Source organism: Triplophysa dalaica, chromosome 8 (assembly GCF_015846415.1).
Source record: "Triplophysa dalaica isolate WHDGS20190420 chromosome 8, ASM1584641v1, whole genome shotgun sequence".
Classification (NCBI taxonomy): Eukaryota; Metazoa; Chordata; class Actinopteri; order Cypriniformes; family Nemacheilidae; genus Triplophysa; species Triplophysa dalaica.
Window position 1 is genome coordinate 466351 of NC_079549.1, and position 16476 is coordinate 482826.

The 16476-nt window shown below is 38.7% G+C and overlaps 2 protein-coding genes across 2 annotated transcripts; both read right to left on the minus strand.

Moving 5' to 3' along the window:
* Nucleotides 1-67: 67 nt before the first annotated feature.
* crfb4 (cytokine receptor family member b4) lies at nt 68-5173 on the minus strand. Its single transcript, XM_056755869.1, has 7 exons — nt 4975-5173; nt 4262-4379; nt 3570-3739; nt 2907-3061; nt 2221-2365; nt 1320-1474; nt 68-586 (listed from the first exon to the last, which is right to left on the minus strand). The coding sequence occupies exons 1-7, from the start codon at nt 5087-5089 to the stop codon at nt 374-376; spliced, it is 1071 nt and encodes a 356-aa protein (XP_056611847.1). The 5' UTR covers nt 5090-5173; the 3' UTR covers nt 68-373.
* A 1077-nt stretch (nt 5174-6250) lies between these two features.
* Nucleotides 6251-15429, minus strand: crfb2 (cytokine receptor family member b2). Its single transcript, XM_056755841.1, has 7 exons — nt 14750-15429; nt 14095-14227; nt 10957-11132; nt 9465-9607; nt 8576-8726; nt 8120-8238; nt 6251-7332 (listed from the first exon to the last, which is right to left on the minus strand). The coding sequence occupies exons 1-7, from the start codon at nt 14799-14801 to the stop codon at nt 6751-6753; spliced, it is 1356 nt and encodes a 451-aa protein (XP_056611819.1). The 5' UTR covers nt 14802-15429; the 3' UTR covers nt 6251-6750.
* Between the last annotated feature and the right edge of the window lie 1047 nt (nt 15430-16476).

Below are 16476 nucleotides of genomic sequence, written 5' to 3' on the forward strand. Positions count from 1 at the left end.
CGGCTCTTTTAGATGAACGCTGATCTGCTCATACTGACACTCAAACGACTCACAGGCAGCTGACAGATTGCATTCATCTCATTATTTATATTACAGGATATTATATTTATATTATTTCATTATATACATTTTTATAAGATATAAAATATTTTGATTGTCATTAGCAGACTGTGCAGCATACATTAACACTAACATTACACTGACACTGAATTCATGAAAAACAAAAATACACACAAAATAGAAAAAACCTTCAGTAATCAGAATTTAAACCTCAGACAGACGCTGAGGCTTCCATCCCATGAGACACATCACAAGTGATTTACACTGACAATTCTTAACATTTATAAAATGAAGAAAGTTCATGACGTGAATACTACAGTTTGATTTCATCAAGTAATCTCTGTTCTTCATCTCTCTCTTTTATATCCACTCTTGTCCAACAATCTGTTTGATTATGCTGAGCTCTGATTGGCCGCTCCGCCTGCTGTGTGTTGTGCGTCTCCTCGTGAAGGATCCTGACCTCATGAACGTTCTCCTTTGGCGGAGCGCTCAACAACACGGAGGACGAAGGCCGTTCATACAGATACTGCACAGAGAGAAGCACACACACTCATTTAAACACACAGCACTTTCACATTCTAAAGCATAAGATGTTTCATCTGCGGGATGTGTCAGGATTATACATTAATAACACATCACTACTGAACCCGTACACACACTGATGATGAGAGATGACTCATGACAGAACATCACTGGATGTCATCCACAAATGTTTGATTTTATATTCAGATAATACAATCAGTCAAATATACTTTTGAGTCATGTAACCTATATATGAAAAATTGAATGTGAAAACAAGTATTCTCATGCTATGATGACCTCACTGTGACAGCACAAATATGTGTTTTAGGCGCAGGCACGGGCCGATTACTGGTTTCATGGTGTCATGGTTTAAAACCACTAACAGTTCCTGAGCTATGAGCCGTTTCTATGTCGCATCAAAGATGGAGCGCCATCACGATGTGTGCTGTTTTGTGTTGAGGCTTAATTTGTTGTTTGCACATTTCATTTATTTACATGTGTATGTAAGCACGTGAGTTTAATGACTATAAATGTAAACAGATGACCAGAGAGGGGTTCGCTGGGCCTGGTGTCAATAACAGTTGTGAATGAGCACATTTTAAATCTGCAAGCACAACACCTGTGATATTCTGCTAATAAGGTTATCATACCATCAACATCTCACAGCGGCTCGGGCCTACTTAAGTGTGTTTGTGTGCAGGTCTGCTGTGTTTGTGGTTGTTAGAACAGTACTGTACCTGTTTCAAGTGTGGAGGTAGTTTGGCATCAGGATAAATCATCCGGCACACTTTATAACTGCACCACACAGCCAGAAAGATGAGAACCACAGTCCCTGACACCACCAGAAAACTCCCCAACAACAGCACCGCTATGAACCAGCTCTCCACCTCATCTAACACAACAACAAAACAACAACATTACACCACACATTCACCATGGAATGAACACTACAGCCAAAACCACTCTTTGATATTTCCATCTCCAGTCAGGTCTGAAATCAGAAATGAGAAGATCTCCGGGAATTAAGCTGAATGTGCTGAAGACTGTTACACATTTACTTTTATTCATTTGGCAGATGCAGCCACTTACAAGTAGGAGAACATATAAACATTTGGTCAACACGCTAAATAGTAGGATTAGTTTACAAGGCCGTGATGATATTGAGGATTAAAGCTGGAGTAAACCAAGGAGAGAATCAACAACGAGGGCAGACAGACAGACAGACAGTTATTGATTGGTCACACAAATGCAGAACATTGGGGTGGAGTGAGGGGAACCACAGAGGAACAATAAGCAAAGGTTTTTGCAAGTGATTATTTACACAATAAAAGAAGATTTTGTTCAATCTTATCTGACAAACTGATGATTTATTGTATTATTTGAGTATGAGTTAATAAAAGCTGGTGCTGCAGGTGGGTTATTTTTAAGGGTGACAAAAAACACTGTGTGGTCAGAGCATAGCGCTAGAAACGCCAAGGTCATAGGTTGGATCCCAGAGGATTGCACATAGTCAGAATACAAATGTATAGGACATGTAAATGTATAGTGCAATCTAAGTCGCTTTGGATAAGAGCGTCTGCCAAATGCATACATGTAAATAAATAAGAGCGACTGAAGGGAGAAAGTGTGAAGTCTCACCGCTGGCCGTGTTGGTCACACAGGTGACATTGCTGAAGTCACTGATTGTGATGACGGAACACAGAACTGCCACCTGAACACAGTAGCTCACCTGCGGCTCCAGAAACGGTAACATGATTCTGTTCTGCTCTCTTATTAGTTCCTCCTGTACAGAAAACACCAGAAATAAACACACAGGAAACAGCCCTTACAGAGACATCATCTGCTGAAGCTCCATTCATCTGACCACAAACTACAGTCACGTGTGAGTCCTCATTTTAGTACAAATCCGTCAGCCTTAGAAGAATCCCTCTCCCTAGAAGAATTTAAATCATTTCATTTTCCTAGTAAACATAATTGACCCTCACGCCATCCGATGTGATCATGACTTTCTTCTTTCAGCTGGAAACAATGTGAGTCATTTTGAAAGATGTTCTTGCTCTTCACAGCTCATGGCATTTGAGAGTTCTTTGAAACTGTTTTTGGAGCTCTAGAAAGCGCACATATATCCACCATAAAACTGATCCGTCCCATTGCAGACGCATAATCAACGTCCTCTAAAGCAAAACAATAATGCAGCACATTCAAGATCACATCAGGCTCGAGTGTTTTATGTTTCACAGACGGAATAAACAAACTTTGGGTGAACTATTGAGAGCTGAAAGGAACACCTCCATCAGACGCTGTATATGAGCAGATAAAATTACCTTTGTCACTTCTCCTTCTTTCCAGTAATGGATGAGGTAAGAAATACTGCCGAACACATCCCTCAGGTTCTTTTTCTTCATGGGAGGATCAGTGATGTGAACTTCTGTTTGACCCTTTCTGCTCTTCAGCTCCACATGTGGCCCACTTATATTAGCTACACACACACACACACACACACACATGTTGGTTTGGTGGTTTACAGGGACATTCCATAGACGTAATGCATTTTATAATGCACAAGCTGTATATTCTTTCCCCAAACCCTATGATTCGTTTAAACATTTCTGCACTTTTACATTTTCAATAAAAAAAATTAGTATGTATATTTTACGTTTTTAAGTACGAGGACATTGGCATGTCCTCATAATGTAGGGGGCGTGGCCAAACACACGAATACACACAGCATTGTAATGACTGTGCATCCTTATAATGTAGGTCAAAGCAGTGCACACACACACAAAATAAGTTCAGCAATTTCAACTTGTATTATTTTTATACTTTATATCAAGCATGAAAAGATTTATAAAGCCAAGTTGAGTTGACACTCAAACATTTAAAGCATTTCAGTTTTTTGACAGTGTGCTTTTATTGAGCTAAAGTGGGACACACGTTATAGACAGAAATAACGTTGTGTGTCAAATTTGTCATGAAAAGTGTCTCACTTATTTTGTCGACTGCAAACTCTTTTGTCACTATCCAGTCAGAAGTCTCTCCATTGAGCTCCGTCTTAACACGAAGACGATATGTTCCAAAAGGGGTGGGGACGTGATCGGTGAAGTCACAGCTGTGTGAAGAGATGTTTGTACACACGGCCTCAAAAACCATCCATCCACTACATGTACACACAGAGAGAGACATCAGCATTAACAATCAACAGAGTTAATCTGAAAAAATAAAGAAATATATGATAGTGGTGAAATGACGACATCTCATTGTTATGTATTTTAGAGCTGAGGTTTGATGATGTGATGTGTGTTTATTCACCCGCATGAATTTGAGTTTTTTATTTCTTTTTATTTTGTGATTTCAATGATGTAAGAAGTTCTCCTATAGCAGTTAGCATAATTTCATTATTCATTTAAATACTGTAGATTGTTAATGATTTTTTTTCTGTGACAGTCCAAATAACACCATTAAACCTTTAAAAAAACAACTAATGTTGTTTTAAATTGTTAATCTTTTGGGAATGAATCTGTTTTTATTGTATCAAAGTGAGATAATAACATGACAAAAGCACTATTACAGTAAAACGAACACCAAAGTTAATAATTCAATATATGAATAAATCTTTCTAAAGTCATGTGATGTGATGGATGTTGTAAAGCGACACAGATGAAGTATGAAGTGAAGTGACCTCATCTCTGCAGTGTATCTCAAGAGTTGATCAGAGATGTTTTTTGGGGGGTCCCACATCAGCTGTAATCCCATGTCTGATGATAACACTCGCACATTTTCAGGCTCAGGTATTTTCTCTGAGAACACACACGTCAACACAACAAAGACACATTTTAATAAAGTTAAATCATTAACAGAATACAAAAGCAGATTAATGTCACAGATTTAGACTGTATGACTGATCAACATGTATGTGTGCTATACAACATTAACACTTTACCAATAAACATACAGATCACAAGTATAACAAGACCTCAGGACATGTCTTATTGCAAAACTATATACATACATACATACATACATACATCAGTTGTTTATACAGTATGAATACAGGCCCACATTCTCATCTCAGAGTTTCTACAGGCGCTAGATGTCATATAACTGTGTTTTAAATGATAAAACAGCTTATTTACACATGATTCCACTGAATGTGTGTTGAGATGTGACAGTAAATGACTTTTGTCTTGTTGTGAGTTAAATGTGAATCATGAAACAGGAAGTGAAGTTCTCGTTTACTGTCACACATACACAACAGGTTTCCCCTCTCACCACTGACGTCATCAACATGTCCGAACAGTAAAAAGTGCCTTAAATCTCACATTGACAGCGTCAAATACACAAACAGAAGAGTTGTTCGTGTCCTAACTGTAGTATATTGAAGAGAAGTCTTACCTGAGCTGATGAGGCCGATATAAAGTAAAACTGAAGACAGACGAGATAACGCGCTGAACGCCATGATCAGATTAATATCATTCGTGTGTTGAAGAGTTGTGTGTAAAATCCTCATAGAGTTTGTGTTCTTCAGTGTCTGTGTGTGTGAGTGAGAGACAGAGAGCGCGTGCACGACAGTACGTGTATCCGCGCGTGTGTGTGTGTGTGTGTGGAGGAGGAGTCAGAGAAGAAAAGCGAAAGAGTTTAAATCTGTGTGTCCGGGAACTCCGCGAGCACGACACGTGTGTCAATAATACACAGACACATGTCTACACAACAAACACAACACAATCCCTTACAAAGAAACCTGTTTATTCAAGTGTGTGCTGCTATGTCTTCTAAAAGTGTACATTGCGTGACGTGTGTTGTTGAAGTACGTCAGGGTCAGTTTTCATCAAGAATCTCAGCGCAAACAGTCTCTCATCGTGAGAACAATCCACTAATCACAGATAAAGTCAAACACACCCGCTGAATTGACCCTTTTAATTCTGTATCAAAGCGTGCTGCCTGTGACGTGTTATTGCTGTTTTGCGGGTTAAGGTTAGACAACTGTTGTGTGATTTTAGAAGAAATACTAAATTACTATCAAATGCTCTTGGTCTGGAGCTCACTGTAAGATTTCCCCAATGGAGTGAAGATGATCATGAGGAAGGTTAAAGATCAGCCCAGAACTACACAGAAGAAGCTTGTTCATGAGTTCAAGACCACAGTTGTCAAGCAAACCATTGGTGACACGCTACGACACAATAGATTAAAATCCGGAAGCACCCGCAAGGTCCTCCTGCCAAAGAAGACCCGTCTGAAGTTTGACATCAAAATGACTCAGAAAAGGCTGTATAAAGTTTGTATAAAAACACTTCAAAATAAAAATGTATCGGGTAAAAAGGCAGAATGAGAAATCAGAAGCACATTCCTGAGCACATGAGGATTCAGCTCATACTGTGTTCACTACTTCAGCTTTTACAGGTGAAAGACTTTAGTTTTCTTGTGAAGGACTTCAGTGACTGCTGTGGGTGACCAGAGAGATATCATCTGATCAGAATAACACTGAATAATCACAGAAATATGATGAAAAGCTAAGTTTTCCATGAGTTACTGACATGATTGTGTGTTCTGGTCAATAAGAATATATACGTAAGCCCCAAAACAACACATGCAGACTGAAGAAACAAGGACACGGTCACAGACATGACGGCGTGAGGCTGAAGAACTGTGTTCAAGTCATTCATTTATAGAATCTGTTCTACATCAAACTTTATTCAATTCTGAAATATTTTCATGAATGAAATCTTTCCGTTGAGGTTGAAATGTCCATTGATTTTAATACTGGCGTTCAGAAACACACACTTGTGTCTGAAGAAACACTGTTGGTTTGATCTGATCTCAATCCACATCCACACAACACTCATGAACATAACCTGAAACAATAAACAAACGGCTGAAGAACACTCAGCTTCAACTGTAGGCCTGTCGCAGTATCACATTGACTGGCTAAAAGAAATGTTTCAAAGAATGAAATCAGTCAAAATCATCTTTCATTGGCTAAACACAATGTCAATAAACACAGCTGAAATGCCTTTATACGCTGACAGGCTGTTTTCACCAGAAAACCTGTAACAGAGGTGAGACAGCACCCGCACAACAGCTGAATATCAGATACTGTCGCTTTGCTTATAATAAAGAACAAAGCACATTTAATGCTTTGTCTTGATACAAAAATCTATTGGAATAAAAGCACTAGGATCGGCTCAAGTACTCTGAATATTCCTCCTCGCTCTCCTGCTCACAGTCAGACATGTGCATGTTGACAGGCGTGTCAAACGAGTCGGCGATGAGCTCAAACTCCTGTGAACTACTGCACGATGTGTAGTGATGTAACATGACTGAACACAGATTGACGTCCTCCTCCTCCAGCGCAGCTCCGTCGGGCTCGTCCACACACTTGATCAGCGCTGGTGTTTCTGTGAGGAGAGGATGAGAATCACTGACACCGTCTCCCTCAGAACCGCTACAGCCGGAGCTCTGGACGCCTGCCGAGGACTCGTGGACCCCTGAACTGGGCTTCAGCGGCGACCCACAGCCACAGGATGATTCTGGCACAAAAGCAGAAGACCAGGACGTGTCTGGAGCTTGAAGAGGTTGTGTGGCTAGTCTCTCGTACATCACGCCGTCCTCTTCAGCGTCTCCATCTGTCTCTTCATGTTCATCCGTGTTCTTCTTCATGGTGTGGAGAGCGTCTGTGTCGTCTGTCAGCGTGCTGATGGATTCAGAGGGGAGGTGGAGAACACGGTAGACTTGATGATGATTCTTAAAAGACTTCTGCAGAAGAACACAATGGGGTTTTATAGTTCTCTACACTCATTTATTGGGACACTATCATCACTAGCAAACATCAAGTCATTTAAATATTTCACTTCTGTTCATGCAAACTGTTGATCAAACTAACCTGCCAGGAGAAACATCTTCATATTGTTCATATCGGGCAATGTTTCTGGTTTATTAAAGGAGAAGTTCACCCAAAAGACCTTTTCAACAGATTACTAGACTTTACCTTCTTCCTGTTTTTAACACTGAATCTATCACTCTTTAAAATGTGCATCCGTCAATCTGAGAAAACTATTGAATTTTTCACATGTTTTATTAAATGGAAGATGGATGTATTTTTGTAACAGTTACAGGACTAAAAGTAACAGGGCTGAATTGTTGACATAAAATGAACACATACATGAAATGAAGCCACATGGGGAACGTGCTAATAACATGAGGACAACTTCTTGTGATTTGCCAAAAATATTTCATTAAATAAACAAAAAACTTCCAAGAAATAATTTAGGAAACAGAGCAGTATGTTGAGATTGACCCTCTCCAGTCATAGCTAAAATATCATCAATAGAGAACATTCACTTTTGTTACTCACATGACCTTCAGAAGACCAACATGATGACGATAAATATGTCTTGTGGAACATTTTCAGGTTTTCAGAGGTGAGGATGTGTTAACAGTAACAGGACACGGACACTCTTGGTGCTTTATACTTGTGTGTATTGAGGTCTAAATTCATGTTCTTGTTCGTCTGTGTGTGCGTGTGTGCATGTGACACACTTACCAGAACTTCAGGCAGATCTCCTTTTTGAAACAGGAAGTAAGAGAGAAGTCTTGGAGCGACGCACATGACTATCAGCACCATCAGCAGAAAGAGACCCACAGCCATCAGGACATCTGTAACTGCTCATCAACACATCATCATTATCATCCTCACATTCATGAATGACTGATGTTTATATAGGGAGGAGATCATTGATGTTTTATCTGAGGCACACTGACACAGACAGGGCTCAAGGCTAGTCCCAGACTCAAATGAATGTTTGACCAGTCTAAACTGAATACAACCTGCCCAGAAATATCTTCAACGTATCAGTGCCATTGTTTTGATGCACACCAGCCATGTTTTCTTCTAAGACGTTTTTATAAAAGCAACATCAATATCTTCTTTCAAAGCCAAGCCGTGTCTGTGAGTGTGTCTGAGTGAGGAACACAGCCGATGTGATGATGTGTTTGATACCTGAGATGTTGTCAGCTTTAGGAGTGGACACACACACCATAGGTCTGCTGGAGTATTTGTGATCAATGATGCTGACGTTCACACAGTATCTGCGGCCGGGCGTCAGGTCATTCACAGTCAGGTTCTGTAAGTCCTTGACTGTCTTATGAAACTGAGTAAACAAACACAAGACTGTATCGACTCTTACAAACACAGTAACCCTGTCGCTCTTAGAGTGTGTTTCTTATTCTCACATGTGTTTATTCAACATCTGATGTCTGTCAGCAAACTGTTGTTGTTTAATGTTCTGTGCTGCAATATTCACTTCTTTTGCATGTGTTGTAAAAGAAGGAGGTGACTGTTGGTCAGTGTTGTGTTTGTCCAGCCCCTCCTGAACTGTGATTGGAAGTCTGAGTCATTTACGAACTGAAAACCAGAGCCATTGAGAGAGAGTCGCATCAACTCCAATGGAACTGTTTTTTCACAGCAGTGGCGGTTCATGGAGCCTCTCAATAGTTCCCGGAAGTTACTAGTTACACATGGAGCTGCAACTAAACAGACCAACTGAGGTAAACTTTTAACCCATTTAAAGACGAAAGCCATTTAATGAATCAAAAAATGAAAGAAATAAAGCATTTAAAGAGAAAACATAACCTCCTGGAAGTATCTGAAGGCTCCATGAATCACGTTACGCTCCAGCGTTTTGGACTTCCGTTGGCAGAACTCTCTCTCTCAATGGCTCTGCTGTAAAGCTGAACAGGAAGGAAACGCTGAACAGATGGTGCGTGTTAAAAATGTTCAGTGTCAGCTGTTGGCTGAAACACAGCGCTTTCATTGCAAACGGCTGAAAAACACACATGCGCTGTGTTTCTTGGTTGCTGTATTCTCAGATGATGTCAGTAGTGTGTACCTCAGGTCCATCCTCACTGGTGATGCTGAGTCTGTAGTCAAATCTGTTATAGATGCCATGAAGAGCAGGAGAAGGTGATCGGAGGCTCACATGCAGAGATGTGTTATAGACGCTGACAGACACCAGCGGAGACTCCAGCGTGGCTTCAGGAGAACATTAGTATTAAAACCAAAACTCAGTCAACTCACTTTCTGGATTCAGTGCACACTAACATGATGATGAAAATACACGTAATGCTTAATGTTTCCTTTAAAGAAATCATACCAATAATAAGTCGTTTATAAATACAAATAAACAGAATTGTTTTAAAGTACAGTATGTCTGAAGATCAATATGAAAAGATCACGATGTGTCCTTATAAAGTATCTTCACAACCAGAGATCAATGTCATCTGTCTTTACAATATTCTCTGTAGATTCTCTTTAAACCAGAAACACACATCACGTCTCTTATCTTCCTGAGGTAAATGTGTGAGTAGTCTGAATGTGTGCGGGTGGAGAACTATCATTCGTGACAGATTTCATCTTATCATTTATTTCAAATAAATCCTTCCAGTTTCTTTTTTGAGTGCTAAACGCTCCTCGTGTGTGCAGATAAATGTGCCAGATCTCACATGATCACATGCTCGTCGTACAGGAAGTCACTTTCTAAGGTTGATTTGAGCAAGAACGTTTAGTCTTCTGGAATGTTTCTGGATATAAAGTGGACTCATCGGAATTCATGAGAAGGATCATATAATGTTGAATAGGAAAGACTTTCAAACTCTCGTGTCTCTATTTCTCCACCCTCAGGCTTTGTGTCATGTCCATTTCCAAAGTTTGTATTGTGTCTTATTATTGTGTAGATGTTGTACATACTGAATTAATGCTTGTGGGTCCCCCGCTCTGTTCAATCTGCTCTCGAACTACACGTCTCAGACACAACCCATTCCCTTCAATGCTCATACATTGATACGTCAGCGTGCATTTATTTGATGAGGAATTTTCATCATCTTGTTTTGTTAGAGAACATTATTTATCAACTAGATAAGGTAATATGGCTTTCCTATAGCTCAGTGGTAAGAGCATTGTGTTAACAACGCATGGTTGTGGGTTTGATCCCATGGGATTGCATATGTCTAAGTATAAATGTATAGGATAATGAAATGTAAGTCGCTTTGGATAAAAGCATCTGCCAAATGCATAAATGTAAATGTAATTTGCTGAAAAAACATTTTCTATATACTTCAGCAATTCAACCTTTTTCTTGCGTCTCTACTGTCTGTAATAATATGTATTTACTGTAAACCTGTGTAGTTTGAAAAGCACTATAGAAATATAGGTTTCTTCAACATGCAAAAAGGTAAATGTGAAAGAAGCGAGAACCGCAATACAATACAAAATCACGTCATCGTTCGTTTTTCCTCTCTGCCTGTTAACGTGTCCTGTCATGTGTAATGTTGTGCAGACTGTTGTAGAGAAACACAAGAGATTATTCTGTGAGTGTCTCTTACTGTTCTCGACGGGTTTGAAGGGTCTGCAGAGAGCCGGGGGTGACGTGTGGTTCCTCAGGACAGCAGATACGTTTGTGTAATAGGTTTCAGTTGCATCGGAGAACGCTTCTGTAAGATTACACTGCAGAGGAGACGTCACCTTCTCACAACCCTTCACCAGCATCACACTGCGATTGCTGAAATACACAAACACACAAATTCTTTCCGTCAATAAAACAGGACCACTGAAAGTTTCAGTTGAGATGCAGCACTCTATGTTGTTTGAAGCACAATATTCGAGCAACAGAATATATATTTACACAATGTACAGGTCACAATTACTCAACACAACTGAATTACGAATGACTTTTTGCTTTAGTCTACATTAGTTCAGTCTAAGTTATGCTTAATGTTTGCTATAGTGATCACCATCCTGCAGCTCACAAAGTTCATGTGAACCATCTTGATATAAATCACCAGATATTTCCCACAATGCTTTCATGATCACAGCTACATACTGCAAACATATTTGAGCTTTTGTACATTAGATGAGAAGGCCAGAACACTGATTCCATTCTAAGTGAAAGAAAGCTAAAAGACAAACAGGTCAAATGAGAAACAAACTTTTGATGAAATCATGAGACATAAACTTGCAGCCGGAGGTTAAAGGTCACGCACAGAGATTATACCTTCACTTAACCTCCACTGGACATGTCACAATACACTCATGATTTGATATATTTCACAACATTGGGTTCACAATTACAATGGATTACAATATTGTGAACAAACTTTTCAAAATATAAATGCAAACATTGTATTAAAAAGTGTTAAAGAATTGAGATTTTAAGGTTTAATGGGAGATTTTATCCAGTATGTAAGTGAATAAAAACAAAATATAAAACTGAACTTATAGTTGAGTGGCATAAAGAGAGAACTTCTTGTAACAGTAAAAGCATAAGAATAAGGAAAGAAGTCAAATATTATGTGGTGCCAGCTCAACAATGGGATTAAAAAGATGGCTCTATCGCATACATAAAGAAAAATAACAATACAACAAACAAAAAACTGCACAATACATATGTATGGTTACAACCTATTTTTCTTATGTCTCCATTCTTTACAAACAAGAGTTTATTATGCTAAAGGTCCAGCATGTCATTTTTGTAATCACAGAAATGCAATATAATATACATTAACATGTGTTCAGAGGTGTATGAAGACCCAATGAAGCGTGATGTTCTTATTATCTTCGAATGAGTTATTTCTATCTTCAAACACCTTCCAAGTAATTCGTCATGTTGTTTCTACAGCAGCCCTAAACCAACCAACCAACTCCTCTACAGAATTCATTTCGTAAACACGTTATGTCTTTCGGGAAAGAATTGAAAACGTGACGACATCTAATCCTCTCTTAAAGGAGCTGTATGTAATCATTTGACTTTATTCAATCAAAACAATACCTTAATATGTTCGTAGACATTTAGGAAACATGCTAAGTTCATATATTGGTTTGTCAACGATATAGCCAGTTATTCCATGCTGAAATGTGCGTTCCGTGTCGGAATGTCTGTTTTTGTATTGGTCGATGTGACTCCGCCCACTGAAGATTTTCAGTTGCCAGTTGGCAACAATCACAGCGTATTGCAGCAAACAAATGATCTGGGTCAGAGCAGATTCCACCGTTTCTGGTACTATTACCTTGCAAACTTAGAAAGGATTACTATATTATTTCACAACTTATGAGGAGTAATATACAATGTTTTACTATTATTTAAACGAGACAGCAATGTGACCTGTAAATGCGACACAACCTCTGAAACGAGCTGCTGATTGAGTTATAATTACAAAACCTCTGCGAACATATACAGGATCAGACAAACTTACAGTGTAAGAGTTGATGCTTTCCATTACACTCCTGTAAGTGACTGACGAGTCCTGTGAGCGTGGAGTCTGAGGAGGGGCGGGGAAAAACCCTCGCCAATATTTTGAATTTGGACCACGATTCCAAGCTCAATCTTACATACAGCTCCTTTAAGGATCATTTATGGTCGAGAGCTGAACCTACCCTGTAGGCAATGATTAAGCAGTGATAGCAGCAAGTAAACAGTCACTTTTGTTACAGTTTGAGATAATAAATACAAAAGAACAAATAATTTAATTCCAGAATACATTCAGAAATGCGTTCGGGTAAACATGATGCTATTGGTGAGAGGTTGGGGTTCAAACAGACCAATCACAGCTCTTGTGGTCCGCATAGAGTTGACACGTTGTTCAATTTTTGGAGAGGTGCACGTCAGGCTACGTACAGCCTACGCCAGGGGTCTTCAACTACTTTTCTATGAGGGCCAGATTCAAAAAGTATAAATAGGAAAAAAAATGTTTTACCATATTCTCATTTCTTCGTTTTCCTGGTATGTATTGTGTTTTGTTCCTTTTATAATGTTTTTTTTTGCTGTTACTTATAGGCCATATAATAAAACATGAACACAATTATTGCATCCAGTATTTGTGCCTTTTCATGATATTAAATTAAAAGGGATATTGTCTTTTTAATTGTATTCTATATTCCTTAATGCGTTACTTTACCCCAAAATTACTACTAATTTACTGACCCTTAGTCCTCCACAACATCCAAGATTGTTTTCTTAAGAAGATATTTATGAAAATATTTTGCTGAATTAATTCAAGTTCAATCAATCAAAGTAAAATTCATTCAACACAAAAGTAATCCCTGACCCCTGTGACGTTAAATAAGCGTTTTATAGAGCGATCCAATAGATCTGTGCAAGAAACTGAACGCTACTATCACATCTCTATATTTGTTTTGGACTTTTAAAGATGTGGCGTCTCATGAGGACGTGCATTTAAAGCAGATCGTTCTTCAAGTCTCTCTACTTATTTTAAATGTTAAGGTGGGCCAGGTAAAGATGATTGACGGCCGCATGTGGTTGACTAGCCCTGGTCTACGCCGTAGGTCCTGTGAACCACCATAAATGACACTTTAGTCTCTATAGTGAGGAGTGGTGGAGTGAGCGGCTGGTTGCAGTTCGAAACTTCACGACTAGATGCCTCTAAAAATGACACACAGCACCTTTAACCCTCATGTGCAATGAATGGTGTTCTCAGCAAATATATTTCAGTGAGTATGTGTCATACCTGAGTGAGCGCATGCTGACTGTGTAGTGAACACCAGCAGGGGTGTCTGGTCCCAAACTCCAGGACAATAAGTGAACAAAATGTTCAGATGATATGCTGAGATTTACAGGAGCGGGGATGTCCATACATAAGCCTGAGAGAAACACACATATGATCACACATTATCTCTCTCTCTCTGTAATCTTATCCTTCAGTCCTGTAAGTTTTAATAACTGTTTTATAATATACACATCACAATCCAAACTGAAGTACTGGATTTTTAATCGTCAACAGATTTGTTATTAGTTCTTTTATAAAAAATCTATTCATTAACATATTAAAAATCTGCAGTCGTCAGTGAGGTTGTGTTCAATTCAACAGTTCTGCATTGTGACCATAAGTGTTCAGTGTACAAACCCACAGGAACAACACAGTACATCATACACTACTTACTATACAATATTATAATGCTAGTCCACTATGCTACAGTATACAGTTTACATTCCTGTAGTAAATACTATTGTATTATTTATAAAAGTGTGTAAGTACAAACTTATATGAATAGAATCATGTCGTCACTTTACATGTTTGGCAGTCTAGGGTCAGGAAACACAACTTGTTTTCTATGTCTTCATTTGTTTCTATCTCATATGTGTAAATATGAAGTGATACTCACTCGTGTGAATGAGAGAGATGAAGATGAAGATCTCTGTCTTTACACACATCATATATGACGACTGACAGTAAACACGCGTTAAATCTCCTCATGTCTCCTCGGCGAATCTTTTCATTTACTCTTCTGATGATCTTCCACACATGAATCTCACTCGTCCTGTCGTCGAGTTTGACTCTTTCTTCACTTTGATTTGCCTTGATGCATTATATCAGTGTTGTTCACATACTTTTACTTTCTGTTGCTTTGTTTCCGGTTTCCGGTGGTTGGTTGTTTAACTTTATTTCCTGCAGGTGGCGCGCGATCCCTTTAATAGACTCACGTCAGATTTAAATCACAGTTTCACTGACCTCATGTTTACATGCACATTCTGTGTGTGTTTATGTGTGTGTTTATGTTTGTGTGCGTTCACACACTCGTTTGTTTGTTATGATGGATAAGTAAATCAATGGCTAATTCACACGGATCCCACATTAGTATGTTATTACATAATCAAATGTTTATTTGAATGCACATGCTTGAGCATTTTTCACGTGTTAAATGGAGTTGATGGATGTTTACTTGTTGTCCTACAGACTGCATGAGAAACACATGTAGATGAACGTGACGGCTCTAAACATCTGTGCTATGGACAAGTGGATTAATCCTGGGTGGGGATCTATACATCAAATATTAACATTTCACACCTATAGCTCAAACTCTTCCTACATGTTTTCACCGCAGGTTGGATTTTTATTTTTTGCTATAATGAGCTCTAAATTGGCAAGTAAACATCATACTGCATCATTCAGATGAAACCAAGTGATGCTTCTGAATGAAAAGATCTCTTAAATACTGAAATATAGCTGCATCCATGACGTCAACTGGTGCACTTTCTGTGTCATGTGGTAAAACCAATGTAAAACAAGAAATGCTTTTTACTATTACTGTTACTAAACCCCTTTTAAGAGTGATAGCAGGTTCATGAATTTGGGAGCAGATTCAAGAGCTAATGTCTGTAGAAGCTTTTCCTTGTTGTGCTACAGAGTTATAAATAGAGTTCCAAGTAGAAACCTGTTTAATGAAATGAGACAGAAAAAGTGCTTCAACCAGATTAAAGTCATTTGATTTATTCCTCTTCTTCTGCATTCTTTACATATTCTAGTTGAGTCACATTCACAGGATCTGCAGATGATTATCAACATCAAGATCTCTGGTTTCAACATCTTACAATGACGAGTGGCAACATTTCACAACAAGACTGTTTTATTAAGAGACTGGAATGTTAAAAACACCTCATTCATTATTTTAACTAAAAAGAATCAAAGGTGTCCTTCAGAAATTCTGCCATATTGTTGATGGAAATTCTCACGTTTTGTTAAACCACCTTGTTTGGTTTACTTAAGTTATTTGCTAGTTTGGGCTGATTTGTGTGTTCTTCAGGTCACACGTTTTCAACATTGTCATATTTTACTATAAACAGCAAACGTTGAATTATCCCTATTATTTATGTTTCAAGGTGTGATTTCACGACAGTGAGACTTTCTCTAGAAATGGTTGAAATGTTTACAGCACATGAACAGCACAAACCAGCATCAAAACATACCAAACAAGCATGTGCTGTATTTTTCAACAGGTCTGAAATCAGGTCTGTATGGTTATCATAAACTGACACTTTGTTGTAGGACATAAAACACACCCACACTAGTCTACCTCAACACCTCAGAGAAAGTCATCACTTTAGAACCTTT